Raw genomic sequence first — 27,618 nt, forward strand, 5'->3', positions numbered from 1 at the left:
TGCATTTTGACCCAGTAAATATAGTTGTATATGTGTAATTGCAACAAAAGTTTTAAGAAATAGTACTTACCCTTAATAAGTGTGACATTCAATTTTATTTCTCATTTCATTTTACTGTTTTAACTATATACATATATATCACATACCCATATTGTAAACTGCTAAAGGATTGAAAACCTCCAATTAAAAAAACACACATTACAAATATTTGTTGAACATCTTCTGTACAAGTTGCAGTGCAAAACAGAGATGCCTCATTTATAAGAAAACAGGGACAATAAGAATACTTCGTAAGTAACAGAGTGCTAAGCACAATCGGGCTGTTCCACAACACCATAATGTTCAAATTGTCAACAGATCAGCTGTATCAGCATCATCTGGATTCTTGCTAGAAATGTAGACTTACTCAGAATTTACATTTTAATAAAAATCTTATGAAACATGCTCTTAAAGTTAGACATTAGAGAAACACTGCTATAGAGAAACCTGTATGAGGTCATGTAGGAGTTCAGAGACTCTGACTTTCAGCTTACTATCTCTAGAGAACAGCATTTGGATTAGGTCTTAAAGGATGAATAAGATTTGGATGTACAGAAGAATGTCATCCTAAGGAAAGTACATATCGTGAGCAAAGCTAGTATATAGAAAAACAATGGGACCGATCCCAGAATCCCACTACTGGATATATAGCCAATGAAATTACTATGTTAAAGAGCTACCAGCACTCCAACATTCCTTGGACCAGTACTCATAGTAGTCAAGATAGGAATCAACTTACATATCCATCAATAGATGAATGGACAAATAAAATATTGTACATATACACAAGGTAATACTGTTCAGCATTTAAAAAGAAGGAAATTCTGTCATCTGTAACACCACAGATGAACCTAGATGACACTATTATAAATGAAATAAGCCAGGCACAGAAAGATAAACACTGCCTAATATTACATGTTTGTGAAATCTAAAAAACTTGAACTGAGAAGTAGAAAATGCAAAACTGTGGTTACCAGGGGCTTTTGAAGCAGGTGGTAAGAAGGATTGGTTAGATCTTGTGGGAAAAAAGAAAAAGCACAGGAAATGTTAAGGGAACTGGCTAGAGTGAATAGAGGGGGAAATAAGTTGTCTTAAAATTCTTGAAATCAAGTAATAGGAGTTGAAATATCAGTTTATGAGTTATTTTTATCAGAGTCATTATCTGCCTACAACTTGACTTTAGAAACATAATTTTACAACAGAAGAATGAATGCTGTAAGAGGAGATTTGAATGGGAGACTCTATTTAAGAGAAGTTTGTCCCAAGTGTTTGCAATACTATCATGGCAGTGGGAATGAAGGCATCTGTAGGCAAATAGATGAAGCCTGGCAGTGGTTGTGGAATCAAACATGAATTCAAGATTTCCTGCCCAGGTGACTAGAAATAATACTGTTAACCTTTCCAATTTAAGTAGAAGTAAAAAGAGCGAGGAAGTTAAGTTTTAATTAGTTAGAAATGTGGGACTCAGTATTAACACTAGAAGTTGAGATTTGGAAGTCTGGTGTTGGTTGTTACATCAAACCTTTTAAACATATCTTATAAAAAAAATATTGTTTAGGAAACTGTGTATAAGATTTACCAACTATAGCAACAAAGTCTTTTGAGAGAATTGAATTTTGAAATAAAGTTAACAGACACTTACAAATTAAATTCCAGCAGTTAGGTTTGTCTTTGAGAAGTGTTCCTAATATGGATATAGTGTTTTAACTGGAAATCCCCACTGATGCTAGTTCATAGGTAAATTATTTTTTATCTTTCTGTTACTGCTTTCATGCTGTAGAGATTAGATTTAAGAGGAAGTAGCTTATCATTTAGAATAGTTAACCTTTTATAAATAAGAAAGTTTAACAAATTATTGTTCAGCAGACTGTAGGAATGGTTATTTCTCTGTAACATTACACATTTAAGTAAATTTGTATTGGTATCACTGCCAGGAAATAGCCTATTTATGGTTACTGCTGCCCATCCGCAGAAGTTTTTCCTATTTTACAGTTTTTAAGAAATCTCTGTAGTACTCAGAAACTTGTAAGGTTTGGTTAAAAAATGAAAACAATGTGTAAGCTGTGATATGAAAGAGTCCAAATTTGGGAATGTAATTTCCTCTGTGATTGAAAGAAATACGGTGGATTTTTTTTTTTAGTAACACTTAAAATACAGATTGAAAGGCTCATGCTACTAGTTCTTCATAGTACTCTTTTTAATTGGTTGGTGTTTTAAACTAAGGTAATTAATGTTAAATGCCAGTCAGGTCCTAAAGTAAAAAGAAGGTTAGAAAATAATTAAATTCCTATGTTTTAAGTTTTCAATTTTACATCTGAATTCCACATAGAAATTCTCCTGGATTATTATTCATTTGATTTTTCTCATTACTGAACTGCAATATCACAGCTCTGTTATTTCAAGCCTAATTTATTCATGCCAAGATGCATCTGCTATTTTTTAAAATTTGGATAATATTTGATTACATATTTGTAAATGAGCGTACAGGTAAAAAAACATTGTAAAAGCATTTTAAGAATAGCATAGTAACAAAAATTTGCCATCTCTTCAATCATGTAGCTATATAAATTCTGCAATTTGATGGTTTACTTCTCAGGTGGATATATTGATCTACTTAGTAACCTGAAAGGATATTTCCTTTTTAATATGATTACTTATAAAATATGTAAATTTGTGGTAATATTTGGTTAGCTGCAATAGCTGTATTTAAAAAATCTTATTTTATGCTAATATATTAGACAAGAAACAAAAGTAAATAAAAATATCGAAAACAAGCTACATCATCATTATTTGAATGTGTTAGGATATGTTTGAAATCCAAGGGAATAAACTAAAACTTTCAGAACTGTTGTAATAAAACATTAGGTGATAAAATACTAGTAATTGGGCAAAAGAGTTATGAAACTCACTGAAGAAAAAGACAAATGGCATTAAAAGGGAAAGTTTTAACCTTATTAAGTAAAGGAGAAAGTTAAAATAAGTAGAAGTATTTTCCTTTTAATATTAAAAGAAGTTTTGTGAAAGTAAATTGATATAATGCATGCAACTCTTGAAACCAACATGTTTTCTTTTAAGAGTTAATTCCACAAGAATTAACTTAGAAAAAATTAAGTTTGGTAACAATAGGGAAAAAAAATCCCTACCATCCTTTTTTCAAAGTGATCTCTGTCTTACATGTATTGTGTTAGTGACGGCGTCCTCAAAGGTGACAGATAGGGGAATCCTATGCTTAATGTAACTCATGAAATTTTTTCAGTTTTAGCACGTTACTTATATCTTAAGGATAACAAAATATTGGCTTAAATAAAATAGAAGGTTGTTGCATCTCTTGCACTTTAAGGACATTGTGAAATTTCAAAGTCACCAGAGACTTTTGCCTCTACTTTCCTTGTGTTGACTTCTGTCCTTTCAGTCATCTCATGATTCAGGGTGATTGCTAGAGCTTTAGCCATCCCATCTGTTTGACACAACTGGAAGAGAAGGAAAGGCAAAGAAGGGGATAAATCAGTTCCATTTCACCATCCTTTCCATTTCACAATCCTTTCCATAGCCCAGCCAGCAATTCTGGTTATCTCTCATTGGCAGAACTTGGTCAAATGTGCACACCTAGTAGCAAGAAAATCTATGTGATACAGTCTTTTAGCTGTAGGTATTTATTCCTTTAGTAGAATCAGGGTTGTATTCCTAAGAAGAGGAAGATGGAAATTAGGTAAGTAACTAGGATACTCTGCCATGGAAATTTTTTTTAAAAAACGGAACCACAATTTCTGTATACAAGTGTGTGCACATACCCATATGATCTTTCTTTTATATCCCTGTGTCATATGTCATTATATTTTAAAATTGAGCTCCCTGTAAGAATTTTGTAAAGAATCTGGGCTGTTCAGGCCCACCTAATAAATCATGGATTTGGCTTTATTATTATTCAGGATGCATCATTGAAAAGAAATGAATTTTCCTAATTGCCACTAATTGCTTTGAGATCTAGATAGAAGTGTATTTTAAGTTTCAGTTTCATTGCTTATTGCCTATACACAGTAAGCTTATTTCATTATCTCTGAAATAGGGTTGTCTTAAGGATTGTGAATAATAGGTGTGAAGAATCTGGCACATAATCAATATCTAATGAAATGATGGATTCCACCATTTCTGTTATTTATATCATTCTTCTCCTTCTTTCTCCCACTTGTAGTCATCAATAAGCCGTTCTATTATCCAAGTTAATCCTTGAGTTAATCTGCTTCTTTACATTGCCACTGCCACTACCTTACCTCCTAATTGCTCTCCGTGCTTCTCCAGTCTTTGACACTCAAATCCATTTTCCATGTTGTTGAATGGTCTTTCTAAAGTAAAAATTGGTTGTGTATCAAAAGAGAAAAAGAGAAAAGATAACCTGCAGAATGAGAAAATATTTGCAAACTTTATCTGCTGAGTCTACCATCTAAAATATATAAAGTGGTCTTACAATTCAACAAGAATAGAACAAACCATCTCAAAAATAGGAAAAGACTTGGGTATACATTTCTCCAAAGAAGACATGTCAGTGGCCAGTAAGCATTTGAGAATACATTCATGTGACACCACTAATAGGGAAATACAAATCAAAACCACAGTGAGAGATCACTTTATATCCCCGAGCATGGCTATAATCACAATAATAATACCATAATCAAGATAATAATAATAACAGCTTGTCGTTTTTAACATGTATTGAGAGGATATGAAGAAGTTGGAACCCATTTATATTGCTGGTAGGAATACAGAATGGTGCAACCACTGTGGAAAACAGTTTGGTGACTCCTCAAAAGTCAAACATATTTATCATATGGCCCTGCAATCCTACTCCTAAAGAAGTGAAAACATGTATTCAGACAAAAACGTACACATGAATGTTCACAGCAGCACTATTCACAATAGCCAAAATGTGGAGACAATCCAAGTTATCAGTAGATGAATGGGTAAATAAATCATGACCTGGAACCAGCTATTAAAAGGGATAAAGTACTGATAACATGGATGGACTTCTAAAACGTTATATGATAAAAGCCTGGCACAAAAGATCATGTTGTATGATACCTTTTATATGAAGTATCCAGAATAGGTAAATCCGTAGAGATTAATGGTTACCATGGATTTGGGCAAGGATGGGGGATTGGAGAGTAACTGTTTTGAAGTAGGTTCCCTTTGGGAGAGTGAAATGTTTGGGGGTAGAGGTGATACTTATACATTACAAATGTACTACATGTCTGAATTGTATACTCTAAAATGGTTAAATGTATGTTAGGTAAAATTTACCTTAATTTAAAAATGCAGATTGGTTCTTGTCACTACCTTCTTTCTAAAGCTTTTGAAGATTGACTGTGTGGTAGAAAAAAAGTTCAAGCATAAATTGGTTCCTGCTTGTCTCTGCAGCTTTATCTCTTAGCCACTGTTATATTGTTGCAATCCCAAATAATTTGCAGCTCTTCTAACTTATAATGCTTTTTCTTACTTTATGGAAACACTCCTTATCATCAGTTTCATCCCAACTCCTACTTTTCCTATCAGGTCTCAACTTAAACTTGTCACACTGTTGAGACCTTCACCATACCAACAAATGAGTGCTATTTACATTTCTTTATAGTCCGACTTATTTAACTTTTTTTAAACTTTCCGTTTTTATAAGTAGTCTATAAGCTCTTTGAATTCAAGTCTCTTTTTATCTCCAGCCCACCGCCAGATAAATGGCATTTAATAAATAATTGTTGAATGAACGGAAGTGATTTTTCTACTGAAATCATAACTTAATTCAAGAGCATTAACTCTCCCACTAACTTTCAGGTAAGAGTCTTGAGCTTACTTTACTCAGTCTGGCCTCCAGCTGTGATCCTGTGATCCTCCTACCTCCTCTCTCGAGTAACCGGGATTGTAGGCATGCACTACCATGCTTGACTTTTTTTTTTTCAGCAGTGTTTTGCTCATGCTAGGCAAGTGCTTTATCACTTGAGACATATCCCTTAGCTTTTGAGATAGGGCTTCTATAACTTTTTGCCTAGGCTGGCTTTGAACCTTTATCCTCCTATCTTTGCCTCCTGAGTAGCTGGGATATTATAGGCATGAGCCACCATGCCTTGCTCTTTGAACTTTTTAACTCTCTTCCCTTTACTTACACGGCCATATATCCCACTGGTTCTGCTCTTTGACAACTACCATTTTGCTGCCTTTTCTGTTTTTTTACTTTTTAAAAAATTTTTGTTTTTATGCTTTAGCACTGATGGCAAGTTCAAAATTTCTTTTTCTCTTCTACTTGGTATTTATTCTCATCTCCACTGAGCCCTTTCAACTTAGAGGTACCATGTACTTCCCATGCTCCTGTCTTAAGAGTGAATGAACATTGCTGTTTACTTTGCTTTCTACTTCAAAATAGTTTCTTTGCCAGTATTGCTGTCATCAGCACTCTGATTTTCCTAAGTATCATGTTTGTTTCAAAGCTTGATTTTATCTCTTCCTTTCCAGGGTCTTTCTCTTCCCTGTTGCCAGAAAGTAATACTGATGTGATCTTCCTTCCTGGGTGAATTCTGGGTACTCTCACCCTGACTCTTTTTGACCCCAGGCGATCCACAAAGAAAAGTTAGATACATTTGCTTAACTCTAGGTCCCATATGTTCTTTTTGGAAACTTTTTTTTTCTTTTTTGTATGTTTCATACTGTACTATGATTTGGGATTTACAGCAAGTGAATTAGTCCAATTGTGAACTTCTTGAAAACAAGAAGAGTTTGAAAAGTTTCTTTTATGGTAGAAATACTGCTTTAGCTAGGGCACCCCAAGGAGATGGTGCCTAATTTCTTTATATGTAAAATGATTGACTACATTATTGGTATTGTTTTAATAATTCAGTAAATTAAATTGTAAATCATGTGTATGTTGATGTTTTAATTAGTGATGATAGTAGACAAAACAGTTTTAATGGTCTTACCCAAGCCTCTTAAACCTTCTCAGATAGTTTGCAAATTATTTCGTGTTTGTTCATTTTGCTTTCCTAAGTACGTTTTGTAAAAAGCCATTACTTTAAACTTATTCTCTATCCCTGTAACTCATAATGTTTACTGGTAGAAAAATTAGGATATTCCATTTTAATAGTTTGCCCTGTGTTACATGAAAATTGCCATATTGGTGATACTAGAAAGCATGTGCTTTAAGGGCTGGAGCCATGGCTATGTGGTAGAGTGAATGTCTAGCAAGCAGGAGTCCCTGTGTTCAATCCCCAGTTGCACCAAAAGAAGAAAAAAATATAAAAGAAAGAAAGCATGTGCTTAAGTGGAATTACAGCATGTTACACAATGAACAAAGAATAGGGAAAAAAGAAGATGAGAGAATAGTCAAAGTGAAAATTAGTGAAATGACAAGGGTCCAATCTATGGGGTTTTTTTTAGGGTAAATACAATGAAATTTGAGATACAGATTTTCCATCTAAAAAACTTGACCATTAGCAGAAAAAAAGAGAATAAGGTTAATGGGTTTAGTAAAAGTCTTTTTTAAGATAGGGGGTACATCTGAGGGGATTATGATCACATAACAGACCAAATTCCAAGAATTTCTTAGAATTGTGCAGACCGTGCATGATGGGATAGCCATATGGGGGTCTTTGTTGATAAACTGTTAAAACGTTTCTAGTGTGAATAGCCACAAACATTTTCAGTGCTTTTTTGTTGGTTGAGTAAACCGAAGAGCATGAATGCAAAAGCAAAATTTGAAGCCAAATCACAGAAGTTGCCATAAACACAGAAGTTCCCTAGTGAGGACACTGGCTGTGCCTGAATTTCATTTGTTTCTGCTGCTACTATTTCTTAATTTTTCCTGGTGACTAGCCAGATTAGAACTGTGAATGAAGACAAACTGGTCTTGCCCAGATGGTAGATGAGATATAGGTAACTTAGGTAGATGGAGAAAATATTTAGGGGTTTAATGTGATGATCTGGTCTGTCTTAGAAGAGATGTGCTTACTCTTCTGTCATGGGGGTTTGCAACCTTAGTATATGCCTAAATCTACAGCTGCTCTTCATTTCCCAGATGGCATCCATGGCTGGGAGTACTTTTTACCATCTGCACTTCTCAAAGAGTTTGTGAACTCTCTCTTTTAATTATTGGGAATAAAAAACTAATTGGTAAGGTGGTGAAAAATGATGTAAAGATTTTTTAAAATTTTATTAGAGCCTTTTCTAGCCCATTTATCTTTTCAAATAGGATTAGTGCTTTAAATGCTTTTTGACCTTCATCTTTGTATGTCTGCCATCTTTAATATTTGTACTAATCCAAAATATTCTTTAATAACTATTTTTATGTGGATTGGTATTTTAAGCCAGAATCCAAAATTCTTGCCTATTTCCAATATTGTAGTAAGTACTATTGTTGGCATGTACGTAGAACAACTAACACTGAATGGGTATGGAGTACAAATTTATGTAAATAGTCCCATACATTTAATACTTTTTAAGTTAATAAGGTATAATATCACAATTTGTAAAAGTAATTTAGAAAGATATTTCTGTTTGTGTAGAACATTGAAAGTAGAAGAACCAATTTCCTGTTTGGGAAATACTTTCATAATGAGTGGAGAATAAGAGTGACTTCTGACTCTGAAAATGAACATGTTCACTGTCTAGGGAATTCTAGATTGAAGTGTTACTAAGTTCTATTTCTTCTTCTATTTCTTCTTCTTTCAGGTTTATGTGTCATAAATGTAATTCCTAATGTGATGTAATCAGTAGACATAATACTTAGTACCATCTTTTCTCTTTAGTCAGGTTGTACTGGGGAAAATTCTCTAGATAGCTTGTCCATTTATAAAATTAGACACTTGCCATCTTTGCTCATTTTCAAGTTCTCTGTTTACAAAACTATTAAGAAGGTGTGAAATGCATCCAAACTTCCCAGTTTATGGGAAATGTCTGATGATTGCATTTCCTACATGTTCATTGTTCACACATGAAGAAATTTGGCAGCTGTGAGATTATTAAGTTTAGAGTATCCAAATCTAATCCTCACTGGGATTTTGGTTTTCTGCTTTTTGTCACTACTATTTCACCCCCTTTTGTAACCGTCTTTTGTAGTAAAAACTGGTGGCATTTCTTGAGGTTGGTGATCATTACGTTTTCTTTGTTTTCCATTATCAGATGCTATGAGTAAATCATAGATCACAAGTCTAACAAATACAGAGTCCTATCTTTAGGCTGTAACATATCTTAACTGTAAGAAGATTCCTTAACCTTAGAATGTCCCTTGAAGAGGGCTTTGTGTTAGTGCTGGGAGAGGAGAGTAGTAGTGGTAGCTAATCTAAATGTAATTATTTCAGAATTATTCTGCTAGAAAGTTTATGATCAGGGGCTAGAGATGTGGCTGAAGTGGTAGAATGCCTGCCTAGCAAGCAGTTCAAACCCCAGCACCGTCCCACAAAGAAAGTTTACTATCAGACACATAAGGGTTTGTAGCTAACTCCAAAAGTAGTAGAAAGTGGTTTACATATGTGGTTATTTTTGGTTGATTTAATTTGGTTTTTAATTCAAGTAATTATTTTGATGTTGAAAGCTTGAAATTACTGTGTCTTCATGGTTTTAAAAATTCTCATGTGGAGTGGGGAGATTTTGCTTTCTGAATACATGTTTTACTTGTAGGGATTTAAAAACGTGAAAGATTAGTATGTGATTTGTTAAGTAGATCAAAAGTCAGCAGCTCTCTTGAGCCTAAGTGTTGTTATAAAGGACAGGTATTAGATGTGCACAGGCCGGATTGACAAAAAATAGAAACTTGGAAGAGGACTACTGTGAGAGTAGGAAAAGGGGAGACAGATCTTGTTATTGATGTGCCGTAAGAGGCTGCCTCATTCTTCCTTGCAATGGTTTCCAGTTAATGCACCATTTAGTGATGTAGTTTGATCACTTTTTGCATATCTTTTACATATTAAGTCTGTTTTTTTTTTTTTCAGTGCTGGTAATTATGTCTTTTTTATTTAAGTCAGTTTTCATTATCCTGAAGATTAGCAAAATTGCTTTTTTGTGCAATAAATTCTTTGAATTAGATTCTGTGAGTGAAATTTTTGATGACTGTTATTTTGGTGATTATTCTTCAGTGGGGATAGTAAATTTAGAATTTGAAACTGTCCTTTTTGTTTTATTCACAGGCTGTAGAAGAAGAAGATAAGATGACACCTGAACAGCTGGCAATAAAGAATGTTGGCAAGCAGGTGGGGAGACTATAATAGGTTATACAGTCGCATAACAACATGCTCTTACAGAGTCAAAACTATTTTTGAGCCTGCCTATATGATTCTTTCCTGCCTGTTCACTCTACATTTTTCTTTTGTCATGTACATATGATACTACTTTTAAAGGCCATCGAATCTACTCAGTGTCCAGTTCTCTTTGCCATCTATAGAGAATAAATCACAAATATACCTATGGCTTACTACTCTTAGTGAAAATAATTTAGTAGAAATAAATTAATTCCAAATTAATTTTGATATAGAGCAAGTAAAATATTAAAATGGTAGATTTATTTCATGTGTAACAGTTTTGTAAATGATATTTTTTCAATATTTAGATAATATACTTGAGAAGGCTTAAAACTAGATTGAGTATACTGAGTGAAAGAAAAGGGTTTTAAAAGTATTTGTTATTTCACTTTCTAAGATTAAACATATATATATATATATAATTTCCTATTATCTAAGGATGGGGGAACATACCAACCAATTAAAGGAATCTACAGATTAATTAGACTGTTTTTTAAAGAATGTTGATTACATTTTTTTTCTATTTCATGGAACATGGTTATCATATTGCTGATGTTGGCAGAATCTTGATATTTCAGATGCAAGACACTAAGCTGTCTTTGCTTTCAGCCATCCTACCATATGCTCTGATCCCATCACATCTCACAAGCTATGTAGGTTTGGGCCAGGACCATTCTTGGATGGAAAATCTCTAAGAATCACCCAGCTGCCACAAGAAGTAACGTAGATAACTGATAAATGAGTTACCAGTTCACTATAAAACTAATTACTCCAACAGAGTGAGGAGGGCAAAGGTCTAACTTCATCATATATTATAAATGAGGAAATACAATGTTAGCACATTCTGAATATTATAATTTAAAAGCAGAGTACCCTCCCAGACCCAAAGAACTGTAGTTCGTCTTATTTTCTCATCTTTTATGATATTAGCCTTGTTTTCATTTTCCACTACTTATTTCAGTCTGATAACTAATGTTAGATCATTGATTTGGAGCCTTATTATTTGAATAAATTACTTTCTGAGGCTATAGTTTCTTGATATAGATTTCACTTAACAATTAGTAGCAAAATAAAAGGACTAAATTAAAATAAAAGGGAAACTGAAAAATATATAGCTGTCAGAGTTTAACAATCAGAATAATTTTTTTAATGTAGGAAGTAACTCACTGGTTTGGCTTACTACATAACAAAAGGACAACTATGTATGATAGAATCAAACCCCACTATCTTTTTATGCTGCCAGTCTTTCTCAGTACCTTTCACCTACAGTGTACTAAGCCATATTTCTAAAATAAAAAACTAATAATAATATTGTGGTTTATTCACTTGGAATTATTTGTATATCTCTGGGTTGTTTAAAGAAATCAGTGTTTTAAAATTATAAGTTAGAAAAGCACAGCCAAGAAATAATTCCAGTATGAACATTTGACTTAAAGTTATCTTGGATATTTAACAACACCCACAAGAAAATAATGCTTTAAAATTAATGTTTTTTATTTTGTACAATATATTTCCTTTATTTTAAAACTTTCAAATTCATCTGAAATACTTCATTTATCCTTAAACACAAAAACAAGTAAGCATTTTAATTTAAATTTCTTTATTGCAATGCATTTTTCAAGTATCATTTTTAAATCTGGTGTATTTCAAAAATAGATTTGATTAGGCTTAAGTTTAAGGGTTATACCTATATAATTTTCTATAATACATTTTCTCAAAATAGTTGCATAAAACATTGTTAACATTTTAGAATCATCTACAGTGACTTTTGATCCAAAAATATTTTCTGACTCATTTAAAGCACTGTTCTTGAAGTATTAAATTTATACGGAATTCTTGTTTTTGCCAAGATACAGAGAAAAAAGTGGAAAGAATTCACATTGAACTCTTACTTATGCTGTAAATAAAGCACCCCCCCTCAGGTATTTAAAATATGTGAATAGAAGAGAATACACACACATACTTAGGCATGCATATATATAAGTGTATTTTTTAAAAAATCAGTTGGTTGCAAGTTTTACAGAATTCCTTATTACCCTTTATAAAAAATTTGTGATACAGAAGTATAACAGTAATTGTACAAATCAATCTTTCATTGTACATTTATTAGCATTTATTTTATTTATTAGCTACTAAACTTCTTAACAGATTTATAAACCCTAAAAATGTAACAATGTATTAGGGAAGTTATATTTTAAAGTATGTATAAATTTGAGTTTCTTTACTAATTTCAACAACATACTGAAAAAATAATTTATTTACTGGTAATACAGTTCTTTTTCCTACTTTTTTTTTCTTTCAGGATCCTAAACGTCATTTGGAAGAACATGTGGATGTACTTATGACTTCAAATATTGTCCAATGTTTAGCAGCTATGTTGGATACTGTCGTATTTAAATAAAGCAACGCAAAAAGCTATTAGTGACACTTTGAATATATATTCCTCTGTTCTTAATGCTCAAAATAAAGGGACCTCTGAAGGTGTACTTGGTTAAGTGTAAGACATCTGGCATCATTTACAGCATGGTTACACCTTCAGTCTCCATTGTACAATTACTTCTGTTCTTTAGTCAGGATCTTTGCAGATTCCAAAGTTGTGCGAGAATACATCAAAGTGGACAGATTTTGTTAGGATCCCATTTAATATTTGAAGAAGTCAGTAGCACAAATATATTTTGATTGTTGCTTACAAAATAAAGTACATTTACAACCCATGTCTCCTGAGGTCTTTTTGGCACTGGGTGGAATTGACAAAATAACATTTCATAGTGCTTTGGAAATCTCACACAAAGATGTGTTTCCCTGTGCATTTTAAGATCTCATAATACATAAAACATCAGTGTGATAACAAAACTTCACAAATGCAAAATGATTGCCATTAATGAGTGGCTACCTCATTAGTGAGTAACCCAGAAAAAATGTTGACATTTTATTAAAAGCATTTCTCACAAAAAGTGGGGGGGAGGGAAGCATTTCTCACAAGCTAACATTGTATATTCAGTATCTTAACACATCATACTTTAAGGATTTCAAAGAAGTACATTTAAAAGGAAAAGGGTAGCAATTTTAATTTAGAATTTTTCATGTTTTAAGATGCCACCAAGTTTTGAAACTGAGAGTTGGCTTCTGGAAACCCCACTGGATTGTCGTCTAAGATAGCCATTCAAGGTATATAATATCTTCAAAGCAAAATAAGTAGTCATAGTGCAAGTTTAATATTATGAGCAATAATAACTTTGTTTCCTCGCGTCTTTCCCAAATTAACTAGAAGTACTCAGTTTTCTGATAGAGAAGAAAAATTCACTTGTAGCAGTTTTCATAGATCTCGGCCTTCTTCTAAACTGATGTACAAAGGCAACTACCCCTATTAAAACTCCTGGTATAGCACCATGCTGGGTACGCCAAAGAGTATGACAAAAGGTATGAAAACGAGATTTATTTCTAGTGCACCTTTCCTTGTGAAATATGGTAAGAATATTTCTAAGGTTTAATGAAAGGGTGGTTTTACTTGGGGATTTCAACTTAAGACTTTACCTGCTAGTAGTGTTTTGAATGTTGTGGTAGACCAAATTACTGTCCTAGTTGGATAATTCTAGACTTATTTGTTGTCGGCTTTCAGAAACTGAAAGTAGAAGTGGTTTAAATTCCTCATATGTTTCACAGTTTAATTTTTGGTGGAATGTGGTATTCTGAGTACTTCTTGCTTGTCCTGTAGTTTCTCCTTTTAGATTAGTGATGCAGTATATTTTTTATTAGAACACGTATATGGATTTAAGTTGTTGGGATTACATCTAACCATTTAAAATTAAAATAAATGGAAGTTTAACCTGGGCATGGTGGCAAGTTCCATACTGGCTACATAGCAAAACCCTGTCTCCAAATAAATAAAAATAAGAACTGGTGGAGTGGCTCAAGTGGTGTAACCACTACCTAGCAAGCATGAGGCCAGGAGTTCAAGCCATAGTACTGCCTCTCCCAAAAATAAGAAGTTAGAATTTTCCTTTTACTAATTCAAATTTTGGTACAGGTTTTTCATTTTGTGTTTATTTGAGAGAGGGTCTCCCTTTGTAGCCCAGGCTCACCTCAAACCCAACAGTCCTCCTTCCTTTGCCTCTGAAGTGCTGTGATTATAAGAGTACGGCACCATGCCAGGCAAGGTTTTTTAGATAATGTGATTTTTTCCCTTTATAAATAAGGTTTTATAACTTCCAGATACTGTTGGTAAGAGCTAGTTAGGACTTTTTTGTATGGTATTGAAGGAAGCTTCACCATTTCTATAGCTGGTCCAAACATTCAGGTTGAAAGAGTTGTGTTTTGTTGTCCACTTGGTTTCCTGAAAATAATCTCAATAAGTACTGTGATTGGGAAGGCTTTATATAGTGCCTATCTTTTGCCCTTATTTCTTCACCTATTTTCCTCTGTTTCCCAAAGACACACATATAACTTCCTCCACTTGGTCATTCCTACATCTTCTCTGTTGAGTTAGTCGATCAAAATCAGATGTCCTAAAAGGAAGGGCTCTGCAAACACCATTGTCTAGGATTGTGCAACTGCTTGAGCAGCAGCCTGATGCCCCAGGCCCAGGTCAGCATTGAGCCAACTTGTCTAAAAAAACCAGACTCAATAAGCAACTTAAGATTGTGTACGTGCATGTGTGTGCATGCGTGTGTACACACGGGTATGCTTATGTGAGCACTCTTATCCACCCACCATGCCAGAGCTGAAGCAGCTCTAGAAGGAAAACTTGCCACTATGGCAGAGAGAGTCAGACTAATAATGGGACACTGAAAACTCCAGCCTCACTATTCAGAGTTTGATCTGCCTGGACCAATAACATTTGGATTGTATGGAAGCTTATTTTATATTGAGAGAACCCAAGCCCCACCCCAGCCCTGCAGTCACAATCGCGACTCCTAGTATGGTTCATGGGCAGTTTAAAATGAGAACTCGTCTGCAGAAGCATGATCACGTTGTGATCCTGAGCAGTGTCTTCATTTTTCTTTTTGAGCATACACAAATTTCAAGGAAAAGCCTGTATTTGAGGAACCACTGAATTTTGTACTTGATTATCTGACGTGGGCCAAAATTTATCATCTTCCAATGCAATTTCTTGAAAATTGAGGAAGGTGCACTTGCACTTGATTCCTTGTCTATCCTATTAATATTTTAACATGCCACTTCGACTTTAATTTCTTTTTTAAAAGTTCAGGACGCCTGAATGGATAAAACCTCAAGAATCACTGAGGTGGTGGGTGTCTCACCTCCATCCATACTTAAGGTGCTATGTCCCACTCAGAGAGGAAGATGTGTTGGGAAGCATCCAAGACAGACACAGGGACAGGGAAGTTAATGATGCAAGACAGATAAAACGAGTAGCCAAAATGGGGCAAAAGCCTCTCTGTGTAAATGACAGTGGAAGGTCAAGGGTATGAAAACAAATGTCAAATGGTGTCGCAGCTATTCTCCCCATCTCTGGTACCCTAGTCTCTCAATAGCTAGGATCCTGCTCGTTTTTGAAGCTTTCTGGCCTGGAGCTGAGGTTTGCTTTCAAGGGAAAACGGGTCTGGCTTTATTTTTCTCCCAGAAAATTTGCCTCGGCTTGAGTCTGAGACATCTGGTCATCAACCTGTCCAGCCTAGAGCCGCCGGTGTTGGAGGCCGCAGCTGGTGCCCTCTGCCGCCAAGGCGCCCAGCCCGCTGAGGGGAGGGGGACGGTGCAGTCTGGGCTCGGCTTTGACCATCAGTCCAAGACACTGCTCTTAGTTGCACCACAGCCGCGAAGCTGGTTAACCCCTCTCTGCCCATGCCCAGGACCCACCCAATGTCCCCAACCCCGCTCTCCCTGAGGGAGCTGGTGTGACCCAGAGCAGACCGCTGGCTCCGAAGCAGAGAGGCTCCGCCCGCACGAGATGCCCAGGCCGCGCCCGCCGCACGGGAGGAGCGCGAGCCTCTGGGGTCTGCGCCAGACACCGCCTCCGGGCGCTCTCTCGCTGCCCGGGCGGAGCACGCCCAATGCCGGCCGCCTCTCTCGGCCAGGCTGAGCCTGAGCTCCGGCGCTGCGCTCCACGCGTTCCCGCACCGCGTCGCGTCCCGAATGAAAGCCGCGGGGATCAGCTGTGGGCGGATAAAGCTTCTGGAGCTCTCGGCCGTCTGGTTCAGGCCGATGGCTGGACTCCTCTAGAGCAGGTACCCGGAGATCAGTTCTCCCTACACCTCAGAGTTGCTTTGGGCCTCTTGCTATTTATTGGTGGCAACATCTCTTTACATTGATTCTTTTCTCTATTCCTCCTTAGATTCTTCTTTCTCTTAAAATTACTGGCGTGGATTCCTTTTCTCCCCTCCGGATTATGTAAACATTACACACACACACTCGCATACGCGCGCGCACACACACACAGTCTTCAGTAAAATCACTGCATTGAAACCACTTCCACTCTGTCTCCCCAGACCAACACTTCTGGCGAACCCATTTGCACCGGGGACTCGGTCCTCTCCTTTCCCGGCGAGGCTTTTGAACCTTTCGCCAAAGCCAGTAGTACCTCACAGAGAAAGAGGTGCCTTGGAACTCAAGGCTGCATGGCGCCTGCCCCCAGTTAGATGCTGTTCAGATAATCTGCAAACCAAGTTGGCTGATAAAATATTTAGGAAAGACCCGATAAACATCATTGCAAATAGATTAAGTCACTGCAGCCCGACAGCTTATGATTATTTAAAAACTTAAAAAGGAGATCATAGATTGTCACTGTTTCTGTGCTCCACCAAGACACCGAACCTTGCCGAGGTGGGTGGATGGGTGGGTGGGTGAGTTGCTACTTTTCGCCCCCACTTATCCCCTCAATTCTCCCCCCTCCACTCATCACTGTGTCTCTCAGCAGCAGTGATTTATTTATTTATGTATGTAGTTTAAAAGGTGGGGGAAGGGGGTGTCAAGGACACGCAGAACCTACTCACAAAGCACCGTCTCAGGTGTTGTGTGCTTCTGTATTAACTGGAAAAGACAGATTCTGGAACTTATACAGGGCGAGAAGAGGCCACCGGCTCGCGCTTTGTATACTTTGCACTTGAAATCGTTACATTCAACTGAATATTTGGCTCATTCAGATCCGAAAAGTCTCCTAGCATCATCGAATTCCCTCCTCCGCCCCTCCGCTCTAACGGGGGAAAGGAGGGGGGGTAGGAAATGTTTAGTAAATTGCACATCTTTGAATCTTCCTAAAGCAGTGGTCATAAAGCTTAAAGGTGACACAACAGAGCGCACATAAACCAACACACATTCCCCACCCCCCAAGCCAACAATAAAATCATCCCCTTCAATTTGCCATGATCGTCGCGACCAGGAGCCAGGTGATTATCCTAATTAATGTCTATCTAATTAAATTACTGTCAGCAGTTAACCAATGGCAGGAGCCGTTTCATAGGCTGCATAAGCAGCAAGATCAAAAGTGAGCCTTTTCTGATTGCTGCATAGTGTCAATTGGCCAATCTCTTCTCCCAGGGAAAAAAAAAAAGTAAATCAAACCTTTGAGAAGCATTTGCTGGTTGAAGTGCTTTCTGTCTAGTGAGGGTCTGTGGATTTCTAGTTTATGATAAACAGGACTTTAAAACCAGGGACGGGAGGGCGAGTGTTCAGGTTCTAGAGCTATGCAGTTGGAGCATTGCCTTTCTCCTTCTATCATGCTCTCCAAGAAATTTCTCAATGTGAGCAGCAGCTACCCACATTCAGGCGGATCTGAGCTTGTCTTGCACGATCATCCCATTATCTCGACCACTGACAACCTGGAGAGAAGTTCACCTTTGAAAAAAATTACCAGGGGGATGACGAATCAGTCAGATACAGACAATTTTCCTGACTCCAAGGACTCACCAGGGGACGTCCAGAGAAGTAAACTCTCTCCTGTCTTGGACGGGGTCTCTGAGCTTCGTCACAGTTTCGATGGCTCTGCTGCAGATCGCTACCTCCTCTCTCAGTCCAGCCAGCCACAGTCTGCGGCCACTGCTCCCAGTGCCATGTTCCCGTATCCCGGCCAACACGGACCGGCGCACCCCGCCTTCTCCATCGGCAGCCCCAGTCGCTACATGGCCCACCACCCGGTCATCACCAACGGAGCTTACAACAGCCTCCTGTCCAACTCCTCACCGCAGGGCTACCCCACGGCCGGCTATCCCTACCCACAGCAATACGGCCACTCCTACCAAGGGGCCCCGTTCTACCAGTTCTCCTCTACCCAGCCCGGATTGGTGCCGGGCAAAGCGCAGGTGTACCTGTGCAACAGGCCGCTTTGGCTGAAATTTCACCGACACCAAACGGAGATGATCATCACCAAGCAGGGAAGGTAATGCTACATTCTTGGCTGCGGCTGCTCCAGGCGTGACCCGGAGCAAGAGCATCTAGGTTGTAACCGCCGTGGCAGCGGACGATTTGGGGTCGGGAGAGGAGTGGATGGCGCTCTGGTGCGCCCTGGACTTGGCTGATTTTTGGAAAAGGGGGAAAGTGGAAGGGATAACCACCATGGTAATACTGGTGGTGTTGGTGGTGGGGAAGCCCGTTGTACAAACGCGGTCGGTGACCCAGTCAGTGGCTGGAGAACCGGGAGGAAGAGGAAGAGCCCCGGCTGCCGGGCGATGGGTGGGTGCATCAACGTCCGCCAGTACAGACAGGTGGGGATGCGGATCGCTAACCTCGCTCTCCACCTGAGCGGCGGTACCTGCCGTTTCCCCTCTACTGCTCACTCGCTGCTCTCCCCGACTTCGGGCCCTCTTCCTTCCCTCTACCATCACCTCTTCCCTAGATTAACAAACATTCTTTCTTGTACGCGGTAAGAATAAGTTTTGCTTTGCTATCTGGCGCCCCGCTTCTTGCATTTAATCTTTAACATTTCTTTTCTTTTTCCTTGTTTTCTTTCTCCCATCCCTTAATTTAAATAGGCGCATGTTTCCTTTTTTAAGTTTTAACATTTCTGGTCTCGATCCCACGGCTCATTACAATATTTTTGTGGATGTGATTTTGGCGGATCCCAATCACTGGAGGTTTCAAGGAGGCAAATGGGTTCCTTGCGGCAAAGCGGACACCAATGTGCAAGGCAAGTCCTTCCAATTAACACGTTTTCTTGACACTTATTTAGGTGAGAAGGATTAATTAAAGCCTTTGTGGACTGGCTCGAGCGCCTTTTAAAAACGATCGGCCAATGACTTCTTAAGGGAGACGAGGGGGATAAGGGGACAGACTGAGAGGCAAGAAGGGGGAGAATTATGCAAAAGCTATTTTAATCACCCACCCCCCCCCCAGTTAATAGGAATAAAACACGGCCTAAAAAAGTTCCAGCTAATGGGCCTCACAGTGGAGTAAGGTGTGTGTGTGTGTATGTGTGTGTGTGTGTGTGCGCGCTATGTGGTGAGGCGTTGGGACTGGGCAGTGCTTAGGGCATATGTAAACAACGAATTTCTTTCTCTAGGAAATCGGGTCTATATGCATCCAGATTCCCCCAACACTGGGGCTCACTGGATGCGCCAAGAAATCTCTTTTGGAAAATTAAAACTTACCAACAACAAAGGAGCTTCAAACAACAATGGTCAGGTCAGTGGTTCAAGCTGTCTCTCTCTCTCTCTCTCTCTCTCTCTCTCTCTCTCTCACACACACACACACACACACACACACACACACGCACACCCCGTTTGACAGTTTAAAGCAGCATGAGAAAATGGGTAGTTTCTTTGCTTCACTAACAAAGACTTTTAAAATATTATTCCCACCTTCCTCCAAAATTGTATTAGCTCTATGAAAGTTGTTTTCCTTGGCCCAACCCCGGCCCAGTTCCGGAATCCCCATTCCCAAGCACAAACACTGATTTTAAGAAGGAAACCCACAAGATCTGCAGGTTACATAAAATCTTTGTTCCTCCTAAAAGGAGAAATAGGAGAAGGGCCCTGAGGATCGGCAGTCGGGTTCCCTTTTATCCTCCGGTGCCCCTGTGGATATTGCGAGGGCGAGGGCCGGTGTGTCCCAGCCAGCCGGTCACCAGCCCAGGGGAGCCCGCAGATAGTCATCCAGGGAGCGGGCCCAAGTGTGTCTCGCCAGGCCCGGGGCGAGCAGCCGGTCACAAACAGCCTCGCGTTCACACGCCACCCGGCGCTCTCCTTTCTCTTCGCCGGACAGATGGTGGTTTTGCAGTCCCTGCACAAGTACCAGCCCCGCCTGCATGTAGTGGAAGTGAACGAGGACGGCACAGAGGACACCAGCCAGCCCGGCCGCGTGCAGACATTCACTTTCCCCGAGACTCAGTTCATCGCTGTCACCGCCTACCAGAACACCGATGTAAGGAGGCCTAGGGGCTGGGCGCGCGGCGGGGACGCTGACATCACCCGCACCCTCCGTATCCCCTGGCCCTGCTGGGCTCCAGCACTGGCAGCATGGACATCAACGGCTGGCTCTGCTGCGCGTTTTGGGCTTTATGGCTTGGGGCAAAGACTTTGTATTTGCCTGACTTGGGTCACCTGGACCATCTGTGTGGTGGCCAGGATTTCTAGAGCCTCTTCTTTTGGGAGTTATAATTTGGTCCTCACACTAGAACAGATCTCCTCCTCCACCTTCTTCTTCTTCTTTTCTTCTTCTTCTTCTTCTTCTTCTTCTTCTTCTTCTTCTTCTTCTTCTTCTTCTTCTTCTTTCTTCTTTCTTCTTCTTCTCTTCTTCCTCCTCCTCCTCTTCTTCTTTTCTCCTTCTTCTTTATTAAAAAAAAAAAATACAACTCCCTGCGTTTTATTCTTGGCAAGCTTTGGCATGTAGAAAAAATTTTTTTATTTTTAGAATTGATGCCTGAAATAAACAAACATCATTGTTCTGGGAGTTTAAAAAAAGCATACACATTCATATATATGAAAACTACAGTAAATTAAATTACTGGGACCTGGGAAGTTTTCTAGCACTTGATCTCTTCAGTATTTTCATATTTACCAAAACTGATTTTAGTGGCCGATTTAAAAACTCAAGTTCTAGTAATCATGAGAGTTTTGTGTTTATTTACTTCAATGAAAACATCAGCAATGAAGAGATATTTTATTTTAAAGCAAACCCTACTTTTTGATGCAATTTGCTGGTTCCTCAGGTTATTCATTGGGTTGAACAGAATCAGTTGACTTTTAAAAATATGGTGAAATACTTTATAATAGGGAACATTTGGTGATGAATTCTAGGTCTTGAAAGATTTTTGTCTAAAGTAAGTGCTTTGTGTGGAACAAGCACTTTAAAAATGAAACTTTGAACCAACTTAGACAATATAGGAGTACTCATTGAAAGCAATACTTTAGTTTTAGGTGTCATTAATTTAAACATGTTTCTTGTAACTTTTATGATGCTTTTAATTTTTTTGCCTATCTATTCTCTTAAATTTTTGTTAGGGAAACTTTGCTATTTAATAAAATTGTAGGCCTTAAGCCCTTGTAAAAAGTAACACGTAATATATTCTGGGAAAGCACAACCTTCCTATATAGAAGGCAGAATCACAGTTATCGTTTTTTCTCTTCTCCAGATTACACAACTGAAAATTGACCACAACCCCTTTGCAAAGGGATTTCGAGATAATTATGACACGTAAGTAATTTTGCGTGTTTCTTCTCAAATAGATGTTGAATTGGCCATTAGCTCAAGGGTAGATTGTTGTATGTAAGGCTTTTTGGAAAATAATTTGTGTGAGGATAGAGTTGTTTGAGATTTTACTGCCCTCCCCCTTACTTTTTGTTGTTGTGGTGGTGATGTTGGTCCCTCTCTCTGGTGACCTTGTGACTTGATATTTGTGTGGTTTTGGTCAAAAGTTTCCTCCACCTATTTTTAGCTTTCCTGTGAATCCCAAAGCTGTTGGTGGGCCTCTGGGGCTGGCTGGCTGGCTGGCTGGGGAAGCTGCCCTGGTTCTTGGGTGCGGGTGTTGTTATGTGGTGCTGCAGATGCTCAGCTCAGATTGTCTGTGTCTGAAATGGGCAATTCTGCCTGAAAGTGCATGTGGCTCTGGCAGTTGTTACAGTCTCCTTGGCATATGTGACATTTATTTACCCATTTCCAAGTTTTGTGTAATAGCATTTCCTGTGCAAGTTTACTATGGACTGAATAAAAATGTGCACCCTTCACAGGCGAGTTCATGAGCAGAACTGCTCTTACAGTCATTTCAGTCTTTGGGCTAATAGATGTTATTGCTGTGTATTATTTATAAGCTTCAAAAGAAAAAAACATGTCCTCTTTTGTATCTGCATTTTAATGAAATGTGTTGGTTCTCTTTTCTTCAGGCCTTCCTTATCTATCTTATCTGGTTTTTTTTAGTACAAGGTTGTTCTTTGGGGCAGCAGTAGGTGTAAACTGAATGTTTTCGGGATCTGTTCTAGGACTGGATTCTCATCTAGGGGCAATCATAATACCTAAGAGTTCAGGTGGTGTTTTACAGCAAAATCTAAATTGGGATTGTGGAAGTTTCTCCACTTTTTCTGACTTTATAAAGAAGGGTACCTCAAGTGCTTGGGATAGAGCTAAAAAGTAGAAGCTGTTTTTGACTAGGAATAGATTAAATGTGGGGAGAGAGAGAGAGATTGAGAGAGAGAAAGTGGCTGCCTCTATTTGATCTCCAGGCAGATACCCACCTTTACTCCTGATATTTTATAACAAGTTGAAAAGTTACTGTTATCACTGTTTATAACCTTCTTACGTCTTCCTCAAGAGTAGCTCAAAGGAAGTAAGTCTCATCATACCTCATATCTTTCTAGAACATAATTTGGCTACTCCAGTCCTCACAATCTGAAAAGGTAGGCCCCACACAGAGGAAAGAATATGGCCCAGACCCTCCAACCAGAGATGTTGGAGGAGAGTCCTGCTTTTGATTCTGTTGTGAACATCTGTTCAAAAGCATTTTATTTTGCACAAATCAATTCAGCAATCCCAAGTGGGTTGGGACCTGGATGGGCATCTCCACTGCATCTTTTGCAGACTGCTTTTTTTCTCTCTTTTAAATACTGTGATGGTAAACAGAGGAGATATCTGTACCTTGCTAGTTATGTTCCCTTCCTGCCGTCCTTCACTTTTCTCATTGAAGTTGGAATGAAATTTTAGGAGAGAAATTTTGTGCAGCAAGCATAATGCTCCTGAGAAGCCACAGCAACTCTCACCTGCTCCTCCTCCTTTCCTCTGCTGGAAAGCCAGCTCCCGTTCTTAAATCACTAAATTTTTAATGAAAATCTTCTTTAGGATACCTTAGGCTCTGCGGCGGATAGCAAAAGATTGAGAGGTTTATGACCGTCCCTTTCATGTTATGTTAGTTATTTGGACATGGCTCAACTGGGAAGAAATAGGGAGAAGTGTAAGAGTTCAGGGGTACTAGGAGGTTGCTTGTCCACTCACCAGGGAATCTCTTCCCTAAAGGAATCAGATGTGGTAAGACTGAGGCTTTCCTTCAAAACAATCTGTTGACTAAAGATGAAAACACTTGTATGTGAGCTAAATAAAAAGGGAGGCATGTGTGTATGTGTATGAGAAAACACTTGTAATCTTCATCCAATTCTTGGTTCCCTCTCTATTCTAATGGGATTTTCTAGGCCCAGGGCCTAAAGTTAACCTTTGTTTTATTTAAGGTAATTCTCCCAAACACAATCCCTGTTGGTTATTGGGCAATTTATTTAACATCCCTTTGCCTCAGTTTCCTCATCAGTAAAGTGGGATAGTAACAATACTTAACTCAGAGGATTGTTGTGAGTTCAACAAGTCTATCTGTACTATCTATAAATAAGTTATATCTGTACAGCCCTCCAGACTACTGTGCCTGGCACATATAAGCTCCATAGGAGTTAGCTATTATTAATGGTTGATTGCTTGCATGCAGCTGATAACTCTTACGAGTTTGCCCCAAAGTTTTACCAGTAATGGATCAAATGCTGGGTAGAGAAGATTAAAGAACTCACTTTTTCTTTTTAAAGAATTTTATTGATAACCATTGCTTTCAAATAGTAATTCTTGTTTGTTTTCATTGGTAGAGGTAAGGGTTAAAGTCTCACATAAGGGAAACAATAGACCAAAAGTACCTTGGAGGTTTCCAGCAGCAATCCTCAAGGCATCAGAAGGCCAGTGAAGGCCAGTCTTTGATTACTACCTGGCTGTATGCCCCACCTCTTCCCCACACGGTCCCCCCCCCCACTCCCCCGGGGGTTTCCTAACTATCTAGAAAAAGGAGAAGACAGATCATCCGTACAATCAAATAGACACAGGAGGTCTTAAAAGACGGGAAGAAGTGGATTCCTTGTTTAGAAAATTTGCTCAGAAACTCTCTACAGAGGAAAGGCCCACTGGGCAAATAATACCTTAGTCCTTGGCTAAGTCTGCCTTAATGTGTACACACGTGGTGGAGAGTGGGATGAGAGCACCCTGCTGTGGCCCTCTCCTAGTCCCCTCTGTACTCATCGAGAGCGCATGGGAAGAAGGAAGGCTTCCAGTGTGTGCCTTGCTCAGGTTCCTGCATAGACAAGTTGGTGTAATTCCAGGATTTGTGTTGTAGAGGATTCAGGTCTGTGACCTTTTGTGGTCGGCTTCCTCTATGAGAAGTGCAAGTTACAGATTTCGGAAGGTGTACGGGTGGGCGAAAAAAAAAATGCAGGTGGCTTTCCCTTCGGCACCCTAAAGGGATCTCCGCGCCACCCCTCGGTTCTCTCTTTCTTCCTCCCCCGCAGGATCTACACGGGCTGCGACATGGACCGTCTGACCCCCTCGCCCAACGACTCTCCGCGCTCACAGATTGTGCCCGGCGCCCGCTACGCCATGGCTGGCTCTTTCCTGCAGGACCAGTTCGTGAGCAACTACGCCAAGGCCCGCTTCCACCCGGGTGCAGGCGCGGGCCCCGGGCCGGGGACGGACCGCAGCGTGCCGCACACCAATGGGCTGCTGTCCCCGCAGCAGGCCGAGGACCCCGGCGCGCCGTCGCCGCAGCGCTGGTTTGTGACACCAGCCAACAACAGGCTGGACTTCGCGGCCTCGGCCTACGACACCGCCACGGACTTCGCGGGCAACGCGGCCACGCTGCTGTCGTACGCGGCGGCGGGCGTCAAGGCGCTGCCGCTGCAGGCGGCGGGCTGCACGGGCCGCCCGCTCGGCTACTACGCCGACCCGTCGGGCTGGGGCGCACGCAGCCCCCCGCAGTACTGCGGCGCCAAGTCGGGCTCCGTGTTGCCCTGCTGGCCCAACAGCGCCGCGGCTGCCGCGCGCATGGCCGGCGCCAACCCCTATCTGGGCGAGGAGGCCGAGGGCCTGGCCGCCGAGCGCTCCCCGCTGCCGCCCGGCGCCGCCGAGGACGCCAAGCCCAAGGACCTGTCCGACTCCAGCTGGATCGAGACGCCCTCCTCCATCAAGTCCATCGATTCGAGCGACTCGGGGATTTACGAGCAGGCCAAGCGGAGGCGGATCTCGCCCGCAGACACGCCGGTGTCCGAGAGCTCGTCCCCACTCAAGAGCGAGGTGCTGGCCCAGCGGGACTGTGAGAAGAACTGCGCCAAGGACATAGGCGGCTACTACGGCTTCTACTCGCACAGCTAGGCCGCCCCTGCCCGCCCGGGCCCCGCGTCCCGCCGCGACCCGCGCCCCCAGCCAGCCCCTCACAGCTCCTCCCCAGTTCCTCTTGTCCCAGTCCCCAAGTTGCGCACTCTCTCATTTTATTTGACCCTCGATGACCGTCTGCAGCGAGTATGAGCAGGTCTCCCACTATGATTTTAACTGTTTTTTTTTTTGCACAGCCATCTCTGCAATTAACGCACCGACCTTCAACTTTGTTGTAAACCTTTTGGTTTTCCAACTTAGTTTCCTTCTGTGAAGTTCTCCTAACAATTCTCCTCCTCGTCTTTCTCAAACCCTCTCCTTCTCTTTCTTGTAATAAAACGCTTCACCTTTAGGAGACCTGGACAATCCTGTCCGGCGGCAGCGATTCCGCTCGCCCCATGGTGTCTTGGCCTCCCCATTAACCATAGGATGTTGACTCTAGAACCTGGACCCACCCAGCGCGTCCTTTCTTATCCCGGAGTGGATGGATGGATGGATGGTAGGGATGTTAATAATTTTAGTGGAACAAAGCCTGTGAAATGACTGTACATAGTGTTAATTTATTGTAACGAATGGTTAGTTTTTATTCTCATTGTCAAGGCACAAAACCAGTTAGTTCATGCTTAACATTTTTATTCCTTTCCTTTCTTTGCTTTTTTCTGTTTCTCCTCTCATTCTTTCTCTCTTTTCTTGTGAGATATTAAAAAAAATATTCTAGGAGGCTTTGGAAACATGAACTACTCCATAGCGATGGCTTTCTCACTTTTCAATGCGTTGCATGAAATAATTACTATGTGCCCTAATGCACACACATAGCTAAGGAGAATCCACCCAAACACCTGTGAAAGATAGGTGTCTGTTCATAGGCAAGTTGATTAAGTGGCATGATGCCTGCAAAGCAGAGTTAACTGGAGTTGTATGTTTTCCTCCCTTCTTTCTAAGTAGAATAGCTCGACATCAGCAATATTATTTTGCCTTATTTGTTTTTCCCCAAAGTGCCAAATCCATTACTGGTCTGTGCAGGTGCCAAATATTCTGACAAACTGTTTCTGAATATCTTCAGCTCCCCCCCCACCTTTATATGCTGTAAATCTTTGTAATGAATACTCTACTAATGATATAGATGACTAAATTGTTGGTAACTATAGTGTAGTCTAGTGAAGATGAATTGTGTGAGTTGTATATTTTACTGCATTTTAGTTTTGAAAATGATTTCCCCTCTGCCACTTAGAAACAGCTGAAATTTGACTTCCTTGGGAAAACACTAGCATTAATGCAAGTAAGACTGATTTTATCCCCCTCTAAGTCTTGTTATATTTGATAAGGAGCATTAATCCCCCTGGAAATAGATTAGTAGGATTTCTAATGTTGTGTAGCAAACCTATACTTTTTTGTACTTTAAAATTAATGTGAAATATGCATCATACACAATATTCAATCTAGATTCCAGTCCATGGGGGGATTTTTCCTAATAGGAATTCAGGGTCTAAACGTGTGTATATTTTGGCTCTTCTGTAAATCAAATGTTGTGATTTTTATATTTGTTTCGTTTTGTCTGTGAACTGAATAATTTATACAAGTACACACTCCATTGAGAAACGTTTTGTTTTTTGCTCGTTTGTATCGTCTGTGTATAACAAGTAAAATAAACCTGGTAAAACGCTAACCATGGTGTTTGAAAACAGTTTACAGTTGAAAATAATTTAATTGTTATAGGTGATTATTTTTAAGGGTTAAGGAAGACTAGCCTGTCCCCACTCTG

The 27,618-nt window shown here is 39.8% G+C and overlaps 2 protein-coding genes and 1 long non-coding RNA gene across 5 annotated transcripts in view; 2 read left to right on the forward strand and 1 right to left on the reverse strand.

Moving 5' to 3' along the window:
* Psmd14 (proteasome 26S subunit, non-ATPase 14) overlaps positions 1-13,021 on the forward strand; it is a 97,487-nt gene extending 84,466 nt beyond the window's left edge. For both annotated transcript variants that reach the window (XM_020173291.2, XM_074070957.1), the window contains exons 11-12: positions 10,197-10,259; positions 12,610-13,021. In XM_020173291.2, the coding sequence (XP_020028880.1) occupies positions 10,197-10,259; positions 12,610-12,708 (162 nt within the window). In that variant the 3' untranslated portion in view covers positions 12,709-13,021. The remainder of the gene's footprint in view (positions 1-10,196; positions 10,260-12,609) is intronic.
* On the reverse strand, positions 88-18,305 carry LOC141422578 (uncharacterized). Its single transcript, XR_012447222.1, has 3 exons — positions 18,171-18,305; positions 4,311-4,382; positions 88-3,509 (listed from the first exon to the last, which is right to left on the reverse strand). It is a non-coding gene; the product is annotated as an uncharacterized lncRNA (long non-coding RNA).
* On the forward strand, positions 16,283-27,522 carry Tbr1 (T-box brain transcription factor 1). 2 transcript variants are annotated; one of them, XM_020173283.2, is made up of 7 exons: positions 16,283-16,492; positions 16,600-18,639; positions 19,232-19,386; positions 19,759-19,880; positions 20,460-20,618; positions 21,829-21,890; positions 24,998-27,522. In XM_020173283.2, exons 2-7 carry the CDS (start codon positions 17,948-17,950, stop codon positions 25,854-25,856), a joined length of 2,049 nt encoding a protein of 682 aa, XP_020028872.1. In that variant the 5' UTR covers positions 16,283-16,492; positions 16,600-17,947; the 3' UTR covers positions 25,857-27,522. The 2 variants fall into 2 exon arrangements, with proteins under 2 accessions (XP_020028872.1, XP_073927057.1); XM_074070956.1 differs by lacking the exons at positions 16,283-16,492; positions 16,600-18,639 and adding an exon at positions 18,688-19,122.
* Positions 27,523-27,618: the final 96 nt, after the last annotated feature.

The sequence above is a fragment of the Castor canadensis genome, chromosome 4 (genome assembly GCF_047511655.1).
Source record: "Castor canadensis chromosome 4, mCasCan1.hap1v2, whole genome shotgun sequence".
Classification (NCBI taxonomy): Eukaryota; Metazoa; Chordata; class Mammalia; order Rodentia; family Castoridae; genus Castor; species Castor canadensis.